This window comes from Hydra vulgaris, chromosome 01, assembly GCF_038396675.1.
Source record: "Hydra vulgaris chromosome 01, alternate assembly HydraT2T_AEP".
In the NCBI taxonomy this organism is placed as follows: Eukaryota; Metazoa; Cnidaria; class Hydrozoa; order Anthoathecata; family Hydridae; genus Hydra; species Hydra vulgaris.
The window spans coordinates 41,035,869-41,051,560 of NC_088920.1; the positions used below are offsets into that span (position 1 = coordinate 41,035,869).

Genomic DNA, 15,692 nt, shown 5'->3' on the forward strand with positions numbered 1-15,692 from the left:
GCAGCATACACCAGACAAGGTTGTTACTAAGTCATGTTCAAGATATATACAAAGTCGGACAAGTGGAAATTGTGAAACAATAACAATAATTGCCACAATTAGTGCCTCAGGCACTCACATGACTCCTCACATTATTGTGAAAGGTAAAACCAGAAGAGCTTTAAATGGCTTTGAAGTTCTTTCAGCTCCTGAAAGAAGTACTTGGAGTGTTTCTGATTCTGGGTGGACTAAACAAGGTATTGCATTACTTTGGTTTTCGGAATCTTTTTTAACAAATATAGGACCTGAGCGACCTCAAATATTAATTTTGGATGGTCATAGTTCTCATAATTTCATAGAATTGATTGAATCAGCTATCAAGAATAACATCATTATAGCTGAACTTCCAGCACACACATCACATTGGCTTCAACCTTGTGATCGGAGTGTATTTGGACCACTCAAACAACACTATAATGTTGCTTGCCAAGATATGATGAATATGTATCCAGGTGTTTTAGTGTCACATAGGAATTTTTGTGCTTTGTTTAGAATAGCATGGGTAAAAGCCTTATCGGAAGAGAACATTAAATCAGGGTTTAATGCCTGTGGTATATTTCCATTCAATCCCAATAAAATTCCACCAGAGGCTTATCTGCCAAACAACCTTTATGAACCATCACAATTAACTGAGGCTAAATATGAAAAAAGTATAAGATTTGATGAAGATAAGAAGCATATTATTAATCCATTTTTGGAAAAATCTGAAAAAACTTCTGAAATTATATTACAACCACATCAAACAAACTTTGCAGTAAGTAATGTACAAATAGATTTTGCTATTGAATCCAATTGTGTAGAGAAAAAAGTGAATAGTTCTAGTCTTGTTTTACCAACTTATTCCATTGATGATCTGGAATCTGTTTTAACAGACCAACAACGCCAATGTTTTGCTTTTTGTTTTGATAAAGGATTTGACATTAAGAGTGATGAAACTTTTATGAGTTGGAAAAGTTTGAAAATGTTATCTCCTGATGTATTAACTGCTCTTCCAAAAAATACAATAGCACTTGACCATGTTTCAACACCGCTTGTTAATAATAAGTCTAATGATACAACATATACTCTTCTCACCAATGCATCTACATCTTATGGTTTAAATAATCTGTTAAACACTGAGGACGATGACAATGATATATTACCATACCCAAAAAAGATTTTGCCAACTACTAAAAAATTTTCAAAAAATGGCCTGCAACCAACATATTTCATATTGACATCTAAGGAAGCCTGCGATGCTAAGATTCTGGAGATAGAAACTAAAAGAGAAAAAAAATAAAGAAAAAGAGAATCGGTCCAGAAAGAGATTTGAAGCACTTCAACAAAAGTTGAAGGAAAAAGAAGAGTGTAAATTATTGAAATCTCAGATTGCTGAGAAAAAACTGATTGCAAAGACTAAAGTTCCATTATCTGACAAAGCAAATAATATGAATAATAAAACAAAACCAAATAAAAAAAATTTAATCCAATCTAAACAAAAAAAAAATACAGACGATACAAGCAACTCTTGCAAACAATGTTGAAAAATGTTAATGTAACTTAATGATCCAAAAACGATGGACGAATCGGTATCCTGATAAAAGTGTTGTAATTGTTTGCTTTATTTTTTAAATATATATTTTATTATTTTGCTGTTAAATATTTTTATTGAAATTTTAATTTTTTTATTTTGAAAAAAAACAGCAATTCAATGTTGAGTTATTTGCAAAGTATCACTATATTATGTTTATGTATTTTGTTGCCTAATTTAATATACTTCTTTTACTAAACCTCATAAGGACCATTTTGAATTGGTATATTTTTGAGATTGTTGTTGAAATTGTAAAATACATTTTAAAACTGAAAATCTTATCAAACGCTGGCTTTTTTCTTAAATTGCTACTTCATGACATGACAAAAAACATTAGTATTAATTACATAAGTATAGCAAGTTTATGTTTTTATTCATTTAAGACATTTGCTAAGTTTTGTGAAGCGATTTAAAATTTATTTTTGTTTAGCTGTTAAAAAAAGGATTTTTTTATTATTTTCGCATTTTGCTTTTATTCTATATTTCCTGAATATACACAAGTAAAAATTTGTGCAGAACTTATTTTTTAAACTCGAGACAATAAATTTGTTGTGTTTTTAAAATCATTGTCACTACTTTTACTTCGTAAAACTTAATGGCCAGGAATAAGTTCGCAATGGCCATGTTTCGGATCTCCGGCCAGGATTTGGTGTTTTTTAAGCCTACATTGTATTTGTGCTGAAACTTGTTAATTTATTGACAAAAATTACCAAACTTGTCATAAATTGTATCTCAAGAAGTTTATTAAGAGTTTAGAAATATTTTTTCATGATCCTATGCCGTTGGTGGTAATATATAACGAAGTTTAAAATTAAGTGGCCAGGAATAGGTGGTTTTACCCTAATTAATTTATCCAAATTTTACTTTATAATAAAATTTTTGTAATTTTTATTACATTTTTTTTTACCTAACTTTATACAAAGACATAAATAATCAATATATACTTTCTTAAAACTTTTTAAATGTTACTATGCTGTTTTCATATGTTACCAGTAACAAAGTGATCATGATGATTCTGATCCTGACTCGGCATAATCAAAACATAATCCTGAGTTTATGTAAGTTTCGTTCCATTGAGTTTATCATACAAAACTCTCTTTATTAGTCCAGGATCACATCATCTCTTGTGATCTTGCTTTATTATTGATTACTCCAAGATGATAATCACATCTCTTGTGATCTTGCTCACACTTTTACAACTGTCCATAAAGAAAGTTTAACCAGCTGAGTTAAGACACCTAATTATTATGATCATTTCTCTATTGCCTCTAGTTTAAATGTGTAAGCACTATAAGCTATTTGGTGCAACAACTTTTCTTGGTATTAAATATAGTCCAATCTTGTGTGTGTTTCAGATCTAATGTGATTGTAGTTCTTTCATGACCTCTTGAAGGGCATAAACATATTTTGCTATTTTTGAGAGATTTGTACACTGGTGTTAAACTGCAGCAGTTGATTCTGGTTTTCAAAGTAAAATGTTTTTCATTACACAATTATTGAGGAGTTGCTAACATTTGTTAGAATGTTGCCATTTTTTTATTTTGTCTGCCGGTTTACCAATGTATTCTAAAATATCTTTTTGACAAAACCTAGTTTTTTAGTCTTACAATTTTTTCACTTAAGATCATCAAAAATTTTTAATCTGCCTTAGCACATATTTGTAGCACTTGTCATTTAGGCTTATATCTGCAATGTTACTCTTAGAATTCCAAAATGTATTGCAGCAGGTCTTACTAACAATTTCAACAATTTGAAATGGAAAACACAAGTGTTAAACGCATGTAATAAAGCAAATGCCATAATTGGTCTGATAAAAAGAACATTTAGCATAATAAACATACAAATGATAGAAATTTTGTATAAATCATATATACAACCACATTTAGAATATGCAAGTGTAATATGGTGCCCTATCTGACAGGAGATATAGAAAAGCTGAAAAGAATTCAACACAAAGTAACAAAAATCCCTTTAGAATTAAAAGATTTATCGTATGAAGAAGAATGCATTAAATATTTGAAATTAAGACGACGGCGTGGAGACTTAATCCAAATGTATAAAATTATTCATAGTATGAGAAAATTCAATGGTCAAATTTTTTGTTTTCAGTTTTTAATAAACCTGGAACTCATACACATAGGCAAAGACCTAAATTGAATATTGAGCTAATAAAAAATTGTCCAGCAAGATTTAAATTTTTTACAAATAGAGCTGCAAAATTGTGGAATACCTTATAAACCGAAGATACTAATGAAATATCATTGAACTCATTTAAGGCTATTTTATTGTACCAATATGATTACTAACTTCTACATTCACAATGGTGTTGTAGCCAGCAACGCTAACTATTAAATGCTTGTTTGGTGTTTTGTGGTTGTCCTACACAAGAAACGCCTTTGTTTGTATGGTTATGTTTATAGTAAGGGCTGCAATAACCTAGTGACAGGTTCTGCAGGAATACACTATCTCTGTTTCAGCACTGATATATTATTATATTATTATTATTATTGTTTTAACTAAGTAAACATCTAAGTATAGAACACTTATATATTGGCCGTGTTTTTATAAACACAATAAAAGTAACACTTGTAAAATATTTTTTTTATATCTATCAGAGATAAAATTAGGAATTAAGGAGTGGTTGGAATACATTGGCTATCAATTGGCTCTATCTTTATCCCTTCTCTTTATCCACGATTTTAGGGCTATCAATTGATTAAATATTACTTTTTTTTTAAATAAACTTTTTTTTTGCAGATAAAAATTTAAATTGAAACTCTTATTAGCATTTGTCAACTTCTTTTCTAAACTTTTTTTTGCTTATTTTTTGTTTTGTTTTTTTGCTTTCTTTTTTTCTTGTTTATGTTTCTTCCAAAGAATAAAAAACTACTTGACATAAAAATGAATTATTTTTAAAAATATATACAACTTTGACAGATGTTTTGACAACACAAACTTTATTTAGGTTGCCTGAATAAATTTTATTTAAAAAAAAAAAGAAGTAAACTTATGTAACAGAAACAATACTATTATTTTTCAATATTATTTGCTTATAATTTAAAATACCTGTAATCGGAACAACCACCATTCCGAAAAGTTGATTAAATATTCCTTGAAGAAAAACAGCATTGAGTTCAAATCCAAATTGAAATTTACTATTAATACAAAATAACAATAATGCAACAAAAATTCCTTGTGTTTGAGAAAAAACCATTTGGTAAACTCCATGATACAATGTTAATGGAATAAGTGAAACAAAAAAAACGGTAACACAACGAAAGATACACAGTGGAGATCCAAACCTTAAAATATATATATATAAATCAATATATATATATATATATATATATATATATATATATATATATATATATATATATATATACATATATATATATATAGATATAGATATGTATATATATATATATATATATATGTACATATAAATATTTATATATATAGATATATTTATATATTTATATTTATATATATATATATATATATACATATCTATATCTATATCTATATATATATCTATATATATATATATATATATATATATTTATTTATTTATATTTAAATATATATATATATATATATATATATATATATATATATATATATATATCTCTCTATCTCTCTATCTCTCTCTCTCTCTCTCTCTCTCTCTCTCTCTCTCTCTCTCTCTCTCTCTCTATATATATATATATATATATATATATATATATATATATATATATATATATATATATATATATATATATACATATATATATATAGATATAGATATGTATATATATATATATATATATATGTGTGTGTGTGTATATATGTATATATATATATGTATATATACACTACCGTGCAAAAGTCTCCGCTCATGTGTAATATTTGCAAGGAACAGTAAATGCAATACATTTTAGGATGATTTTAAATATATAAAAAGAATAAAATGTTAATATAAAAAGTTGATGAGGCCAAATCATAATTTTGCATACTTTTTCCTTTTCTTTTTGTTTCAAATAATTTTGTTTACCTTTGTTTTGTTGAGCTCTGCTGTTAAAAACATGGCAGAAATTTTTCTATATGAATAACCTTTTTCACGTAAAATACATATAAAGTTCTTCAGTATTCTTTATTAAATTTAAAACTGCACAAAAGTTTTAACCAAAATATTTTTTGTAAGCTTAGGTTTGACAGTAGCATGATACTTTCCGGCATGGTAAGGATGTTTTCAGTAATTTTAATTGGTTGCTTTTAATAGACTTATGTTTATATTTATACTTGAAAATGGCATTAGTGTGCGCATTTAATGTCTTGAATTTAATAAAGAATTTGAGAAATGGTGAAAGTAAAGAAAGAATATTGTGAAGAACTTCATGGCAAAATATGTATTTTACGTGAAGAAGGTTATTCATATAGAAAAATTGCTTCCAGATTAAAAATATCCGAATCAGGTGTGAGATATGCTCTACAACGATTGCATGATATTGGTTCCAACAGTGACAGATCACGTTCTGGAAGACCAAGAGTTACATCACGGCAAGAAGATACGTTTATTGTTGTGTCCAGCAAAAGAAATAGAAAAATTCCAGCCACAATTTTAACAGCAGAACTCAACAAAACAAGGGTAAAGCCAGTATCAACTGATACTGTAAAAAGAAGACTAAGATCAGTCCAACTTAATTGGACGCGTTGCTGCACGTAAACCTTTGTTGAGGGCAGTAAATAAGAAGAAAAGATTGGAATGGGCAAAAATGCATAAAAATTGGGGATTAGAAGATTGGAAGAAAGTTCTATGGACAGACGAGAGTAGGTTCGAACTTTTTGGTACCCGACATCGCGTGCATGTTAGGCGTTTACCTAATGAAAGAGTGCTTCCTCAATGTATACAAAGTACTGTAAAACATGGAGGTGGTAATATTATGCTTTGGGGATGTTTTGGCAATGGGTTAACTGGAGATTTAGTTAAAATCACATCTACCATGGATAAACACATGTACCATAATATTTTGGTTAAGCACGCGATTCCATCTGGTATTCGTATAATTGGGAAAGGATTCATCATGCAGCAGGACAACGATCCAAAACATGCATCTGGATTATGCAAAAATTATTTGAAACTAAAAGAAAGAGGAAAAGTTTGCAAAATTATGACTTGGCCTCCTCAATCACCAGATCTATCACCCATCGAAAAGTTGTGGGATGAACTGGATCGGAAGATCAGAGAAGCAGGTGAAACATCTTTTATTAATCAGCAAATGCTATGGGAATGTTTGCAAAAAGCTTGGAATGAGATAACAGCGGAAACCATGAATAAATTATTAGCCCGAATGCCAAGATTATGTGCTGCTGTTATACGCTCCAAGGGGTCTCATATTGATGAAAATAAAATTTAACATTTACAACTTTGTATATTAACATTTTATTGATTTTATATATTTAAAATCATCCTAAAATGTATTGTATTTACTGTCTAATTCATTGTTGAATAAACAATTAAAAATAAACGCAATTTTCTTGCAAACTTTTGTTACTTTATTGAAATATTACAAATGAGCGGAGACTTTTGCACGGTAGTGTATATATATATATATATATATAAAATATATATATATATTTATATATACACATATTAGGGTGCATCAATATACAACAATTTTTTAAAATTGCCTTTTGTGAGTTCTAAATGTGTTCTTTATAATAAAATGACACTAGATTTAAATTTTTTTTGAATAAAAATGTATTTATAGGTGCCCTTAAACATTTAGAGGGTTCCTAATATAAATCTAACAAAAGTTTTTCAAAAGTAGGTCAACATTGTACTCAAAAAAAGCAAAGTATGTAAAAACTTTAAAAATAACAATTGTTTTGTATAAAAACTTATATTAAATTTTTTTTCATAAAAAAATTTACAATATAAGTTTTAACTAAAAATAAAAAAAGTGCATTTTTACAAGTTTTTAAAGAAGTTTTTTTTCCTTAATAAGTTTTTTATAAAACAAATATGATTTTAAAAACTTTAACATAATTTTGCTTTTTTTGAGTATCATACCTTTTTTTTCAACTATTTTTGAAAAACTTTTTTTACATATATATTAGAGACCCTTTATATGTTCAAGGGTCTTGGGGCACCTCTAAAAATAATCTTCATTCAAAAAAAATATATATATATACATATAAATGTATATATATACATATATATATATATATATATATATATATATATATATATATATATATATATATATATATATATATATATATATATATATATATATATATATATATATATATTACATATATAATTATATTTGTATACATGCATGTATATATTTTTATGTGCATATAATATTAGGGTATTTCAATTATATATTTTTTAGCTAGTGAGCAACGACTATCTTATTTTACACCAACATAAACATTTTTTAAAGGTACAAACATATTCACAACATTAAAACACCCTTATGCATAAATAATCTCAAACATCTTGTGCCAAACCTTTTTTTTGAACTGTTTTAAATAAATGTTTTTGCTTAATCTCATCTTTTATATTTTCTATTTAATAATTTTTATTTATTATTTATTTTTTAATTTTTGTGTGTACTTGCGCTACAGAACTATGGTTACATACGTAATTACTGTTTCCACGGAAAATATGATTGTTTCTGGAATATGTCTGAGCTAGCTTTTAGAACCAAAAGATAATATAAATCCTGTGTATAGATGTTATATCTGTCATAGGTTATTTGAAGTATGGCTGGGTTGGCTGGATATGGTTCAGGGATAAATTGGTTTCTGGAAATACATAATTGCTGTTACCACAGAAAAATATGTTTGTTTTTGGAATATGTCTGAGCTAGCTTTTTAGACATTTGACATTGTAGTGGTTTCATTTACTGTTTTTGTCAATGTTGCTATATTTTATTCAATATCTGTTTTTTTGATTGGTTAGCAACATTCTATCTAGGTATCTATGACGGCATTAACTTTGTATGGTTTTCTTGTTTTTATAACTTTATATATATTATATATAAAACTATATTTTATTGGCTTGGGTTTATTTATCCAATAAGTACTAATTTTAGCGACTTGTGTTTATAATATAAGTTTTATCTAACTTTTATTCTATATATTTAATTAGTTAAAACATTAAAAAAAAAGATTTAAACACACGAGTTCCAAATAAAATTATAAAAAGATTCTTTTAAAAATTCTTTAAAAAGGTTCTTTTAAAATTATTGATAAGATTTTTGTTTATACTATATTTTTATTATTTCTATTATTAAGTTAATTATAGTGCTATATAATGGTTAATTGTCATTTATTTTGTTATCTATAGTTTTTAATAAAAATGGCTTCAAACTCAAACAACCCTGAGAGGTTTCTAGATAAGTATTTTTAAATTGATAAAATTACAAAACTGGCTACATGCAAGATTACAGAAAAGAAAAATGATTAAGTGATTTCATGTGGCATGTAAATAAAAAAATAAAAAATTTACAATATGAAACGGCATTTGGAAAAATCACATCTATCAGAATATAAAATTGTTGAATCTGAAATGAGCCTTATGGCCAAAAAAATCTTCAGAATAATTTTTATCACATCCACAAGATTTCAATACTAAAAAATCAAAGCAGACTACATTCTTTTGCTATCTGTAGTAACAATAAATCAAGTTAGTGTTAAAACTTTTAAAATGTGTATTATTATAATGGTAGTAAATAACGGAGTTTTGTTGAAAACATTTGCGGATGAAGGATTTCAGTTGGTTACAGGCCAATTAGGTAAAACTCTTGGATTCAGTACTGATTCTGTCTGCAATTTAATTAACGAATTTGCTGAAAAAAAGAAAGCTGAAATAAAGAAATATAGAAATTTATAAATAATAAAGAAATACAGAAATTTATTTATGTGAAAATAGATGCAGCCACTCAACATTAAAATAACTATTTGGGAATAAATATTCAATATTATTATGGGGGAAAAAATCAAGCTAAAACTTTGGCACTGATAGATACAGAAGGACAGCACAACTCTGCTGCATTAAAAAAATGGTGGAAGAAACTCTATATAGATTTGGTATCAGCAAAGATAAAATATTGTGTGCAAGTGTAGACAATGCAGCCAATATGATTAGAGCAGGGCTTGTGAAGAAAATCGCTAAGTGTGTATATAACACACTTAGCGATTTTCTTCACAAGCCCTCACTCGTAAAATTATAATGTTGTCATCGAGCGCAACTATGCGTGCTCGGGGTAAGGGCTGGGAGAGCGATCTTGAAATTTGAAAATTGCCGAAGACTGTGTTTATAAAAAGCTTTCTATTTGTTATACAACTTTCATTCGCCAATGTTTGAAGTAGTATCTAAAACAGCGCATTTATGCTACTTCAACGATGTAGTTTTTTATACTTCCCAACTTCTTGTTTTTTATTGGTGCCAGATCACTATTTTTTTAAACTATTAATGGTAAAAAAAACGAAACTAAACAAAAACGCAAGTGCTTAATAAGTTCTTATAATAGCATTGAAGAATATATTCGTGGCTAAAATTTTTTGCTTTCATTGTTTTGATATGTATTTAAAACGCTGTTAACCTAATATTTACAATTAACGGTTTTTATATTTCTTGATATTTTTTTAATAATTAATTTTTTTTGTAAATGAATCAATAATTATTAAATATATTTTTTCATAATTTCTTATTTAAATAACGCTTTTTTTTTATTGTCAAAATATTAGTAGATAAAAACACAAGAATAATTTGAAATTCTTCTTCAAAACTATTAGTTGTAAGTTAAATAACAGATTTTCCCTTTAACTGTTGTTTTTCTAAATGTCTTTGAATTGTGTGGTTTGTCACAAAGTTTGTCCCGTCGATAAACCGTAAAGCACCTTGTCGTATCAAGCCTTTACAACCTTGTAATACCGCTTCCCTATTTCTTGTACAAACTTTCTAGTATACTTCAATAACGTATGTAATTCCGTTACTTAAATACTAGTTAATAAAAAATCTATACTATATACAAAAATGAATTTAAAAAAATCTCCATTATGAAAATTTATTTTTATTATAAACGATGTGTGGTATAAACGATGATGAATATTATTAACAATAAATCAAATAAATCTTACTTGACATTTTTACAAAAAAAAAAAAAAATTCAGAAGCTTAACTTTCTTAAATTTCCTAATTTTCTATTCCCATTTCATTTGGACATTTTTATATTCACATTGTGTTTCCACGCACACTTGGTTAAAATAGTTAACATTCAATTATTGAAATTAGCTGTAATGACTTTAAACTGTTCATTTATTATGTTAGTGCAAAACGGAAAAATGCTGACAAAACAGCAAGACAGAAACGTGCAGAAAGCGAGTGACGTAATGCTTATATTTTATATAAGTACTTCCCATAAGGATATAAGTATAAAGAAGACAGAGTTTTACTGTTAAATCAACAAGTTTTATCACTACCTAAAAAACTTAATTACAAATATTTTATAAAAAAACCATATAAAAGCTTATTATTTTTTCTGTCCCAAACTTTTGAACGAGCATGATTTTATACTCTCGTTATAAGCTGAGCGAGCGTTGTTTATCGCTCCTAGAAGGTTTAAAAATACCGTTTACTGGCGTGTTTCACAAGCGCGACACGATCGCGGCCACTTCATCACAAGCCCTGTTTAAGCAATCACACTTTGAAATGAATATTCAGGTGATGAAAATTTTCAAGATGAAGCTTTGCAGGACAAAGTACAAGAGAAGTTTTCCGGCTCCATTAGAACTTTTGGCTGGAGCCAAAAATTCTAATGGAGCCAGAACCAATTTTCAGACCTCAGCTCCAAAGCCCTGTTGTTAATGTAAATTTAAAATGAGTATAGGACCAAGGATAGAACCTTGCGGAACCCCTGAAGTTACAGGATATGAAGAAGAGTGCTGTCCATCAAGGACAACTTTTATACTACAATTGGTAAGGAAGGATTCAATAATCTTAAAGATGTTACCTGATACACTGTGAGAAAAAAGCTTATGGAGAAGACCAGGATTCAAAACTGTATAAAAGGCTTTAGAAATGTCCTGAGCCTTAGCCTCTCCACATCTATCTTATTGCACGATAAAACCTATCAGTTATTAATTACAAACTATGATTACACAAAAGCAATAATGTTTTTTCTTTATCTTATTCCTCCTGTCATTTTATATTTATTTTAAATATCAATATATCTATGCATATGCTTATTTGTTTTAAAGTAAATTGAACTTTTGTATTTAATGAAGATTTATGGTTATTTATGCGCCCTGTTTTGTTTTGTATACTTTAACAATAAAACTACTGTTGACTATGATTTGTGTATAAGCTTTTTCTTCTTAAAATAAGTCTGTGTTTATTCTGAACATCTGTTTGTTTTTGTTTTTATTACTTATCCTCCTATGTATAAAAAGTTTTTTATATAGAAATGTTTTATATTTCTCTGTGGGTTTTCATTACTTAGTTTAGTTCAAGCACCGTAAATAACCTGCATCAAATATAACAAAAATATTTGGTTAAATACGAAAAAGTCATAAAAATGGTAGCATAAAGTAATTTTTTGTAAAAAGTTTAAAGGAAAGTTAAAACTTTTCTTATATTAAACAGGCATTGTTATCATAGAGTGCATTTTTTTTCTGTTTTTATATTAAATTTAAAAAAAAAAAATTGTTTTTGTAAAGAATTGCATAAGAATTCAAAATCTACCTTAAATGAGGGATAACAATGTCTTGCTAAGGAGGATCTGTTGATATTTTACTAAGGTAAAGAAAAATGTTTTGCTAAGGAGAATCTGTTGATGTTTTGCAATGAAAGATCTGTGATTTTATGAAGCAAAAAATATGTATCCTCTCAAAAATTTGCTATTTTTAGGAAAAAAACACATATTTTAGGAACTCACGTTTAGGAAAACACGTATTTTAGGAACTTTAGAAAAATATATATTTCCTAGTTTAAAAAATTAAACTTTTTTGAGTAGCATCTTTGTCAAGTCCTTCTAATTTCTTTCTTTTGTCTCTGGCAACAAGCATGAAATTCTGTTTCGTGTCATCCAACCTGTAGCCTCCAACAAAGTCCTGGATCAGTCTAATATTTCTTTCTGCGCATTTATTAACATATAAATGAACTTTAAAAACATTTTAAATAAATCAAATGTCTCACTGGCATCTCCGTTGATCACTTCTCTACTTCTCTAACAGAAACCTACCTACCAGTTCAATAAGCTCCCTTGACCTCATAATAACCAGTAACTTTGGTTTCCCCATATGAAACAGCATGGGGACATCACACTTGATCAATATCTCCAGTATCTCCTTTACCTTCTGGCTAACATCATTGCTAGCTAGGATCAGTATAACTAACTGCTCTGTTAAGCACAATGCATCCCACAGCATGCTGATAAGAAGGGCCTGTCCTAGATTTAGATAATAGTCCCTTATTTCGAATGATGACTTAAAAGCAGCTAAGTCATTTGACTTGTTTGTCATATAGTCTTTTAAGAACCGGGGTCTATAGCATATAGAAACAAATAATGCTGCTGTCTTTACCATCTTCTTTTCTTCTTCATTGCATGGACTACCTTCTCAGGGTCAGCAGGTATAGAGCATCTGCCATGCATGAACCTTATAAATAAATTCTCCTCAATTTCTTTGATCTTTTTGCTGTAGAAGTGCGGGACAAGTCTTTTTCCCCTTACAGTTTCCATTAAATCTTGTCTTATCTGGTCTCCTAATAATCAAAATAACTTTATCACTTAAGTAATTAAATGTTTATTTTCTTAGCTTTTTTTTCTACCAATAATTCTTACCTAGATCTTTAATCTTCTTGAAAATCTTTCGATGAACAGAGCTTTTGGAGATATATTTTCAAGATTCATGCCTGATTTATTGCATATTGCTGCAATGATCGCAGTTTGAGGTCGGATCCTAATCCTACACCAAGCAGATACTACAGAAGTTCAATCCACCAGATTCTCAAGACTAATATTTATCATTATCAAAATAATAAATAATAATGATATTTTTTCTCTAATTGAACTTTAATTTAGTTCACTCAAAATTAATTAAACCAACTTTGTATTTTATAACCATCATTTGTTTACCTTGGCTTTTACTGTAGAATCAGAATTTTAAATTAATTAATAGACAGAATATTCATCTGTGAAAAAATAGAGCTTCTGAGTCTGATGCAGAGAAACCAGTATCAGAATCTAAAGAAACCTCACTTAGAGCCAGGTCCTATTTCTTTTTTTCTTTCTCTACTTATGTGTTTTTTATGTTCTTTATTCTCTGCAACTGATCTTTTTTTAACAGATATTTCAAGCTCTTTGAAAAACTTTCTTTCTACCTCTGTTGTAAGATACATTTTTCTATCCTCTTTCTGGTCTAAAAAAAAACTGAATATCCTCTGCCTTGTTGCTATGTAGGCTTAGTAAATTTAAACTTCAAAGACCTTGGATATTTGACAAACTGCATTTATCTAAGTACATTTCCAATGCTTGGGAGTTGGTTTATGTGCAACTGATTGATAGGATACTTTAGAAGAAACAATAGCCTTCTGGAGTTAGTCTGTATCTTTTTTTTTCCTCCTTTATTTAAGGCTTTCTAGCGAAGACTACCTATTTTAGAAAATACTATAAAACATTAAATTATACAACATACATTCATTTATCATTATTATTCATTTATTATTCATTTCATTATCTCAAAAATTTCAAACTTGGGTGACTAAACTGAGTAATTAAATTTACCTTTTTCGTTGACCAAAAGGGACTTAAGTTTGCATGCTTTTTTTAATATGTATAATGCTTATAAACATATCAAGGTTCAGATTTTGTTAAAAATAAAACAAGCAAAAGACAAGTATATTGTTGAGCCTAACTCTAAATTACACATGTTTTGTGCTTATTTGAAGCATGAAAATGATTAAATAAAGTTATTATGTTTTTGTTTTTTTTGTGCGAAACAAAAATATATATATATTGGAAGTTTAGGCATGTTTATAAACATTTGTAAGTAATACATTTTATGCATAAGCATACCCGAACCTGTTTCAAAAATAAACTTGCTTATAAAAAACATCAGATAATATTATTATTCAACTTAAATATAACCAATAAGTTTAATAGTAATAAAAAATAATATTAATAAAATAATTTCCTCACTAACGAATCCCAAATTTTATTATATTTTTTAATACAATTTTTTTTAAAAAATTCAATTTTGTCAAGCTTTATATCACTTTTTGACTACTGATTTTTTTTCCTGTTGATTTTAACCTCCAAAGACTTCAGAGTATGGGAAAAACTTGAGAGGTATCCTAAGGAAAAAAAAGTTTGTTTCTGGGACACCCTTATTATACACACACACACGCGCACACACACACACACACACACACACACACACACACACACACACACACACAAAACGATGAACTTTTGTTAGAAAATATTGAAAACATGTTCAATTCCTCTAGGTTGTAAAAAAAAGGTCACCCCGCAATTAAATTTATGAATCGTCATTTATTTAATCGTGTTACTGATACTACTAATATGTGTGGCTTTGCTGAAAATCATTCAAAACTTGTATAGATTAGAAGTGTTAAGAACTTTAGAACATCTGGAAAATTCCAGAATATTTTAGACAACTTTAGAACATTCTGGAACAATTTAGAACATTTTGGAACAATTAAAAATATTCTAGAACAATTTCAAACATTTGGGAAAATTTAGAACATTCTGGAACAATTAAAAATATTCTAGAACAATTTAGAACATTCTGGAACAATTTAGAATATTCTAGAACAATTTAGACTGTGTATATATAGCTGCTTATTTAATTTTATAGTAGCATTCAGAAGAACAAGGATGTCTGAACTAATAATCTGGTAAAATTTGAAGACTCATAAAAGAAGAATGGTCCCTTTGGAAGAATATTCATTGGAAGAAAAGTGCAGAATGCTTCTCCAAAAGCAAATTATTGGACGCTACCATTTCCTTGGACCAAAAATCAAAGGAAGAAAGGAGCAAATAGTAGAATTTTCCAAAGAAGT

The 15,692-nt window shown here is 28.0% G+C and overlaps 1 protein-coding gene across 1 annotated transcript in view; it reads right to left on the reverse strand.

Moving 5' to 3' along the window:
* LOC101237644 (uncharacterized) overlaps window positions 1-15,692 on the reverse strand; it is a 66,920-nt gene that overhangs the window by 32,975 nt on the left and 18,253 nt on the right. The window contains exon 3 of the mRNA XM_065786725.1: window positions 4,676-4,911. Within this exon, the coding sequence (XP_065642797.1) occupies window positions 4,676-4,911 (236 nt within the window). The remainder of the gene's footprint in view (window positions 1-4,675; window positions 4,912-15,692) is intronic.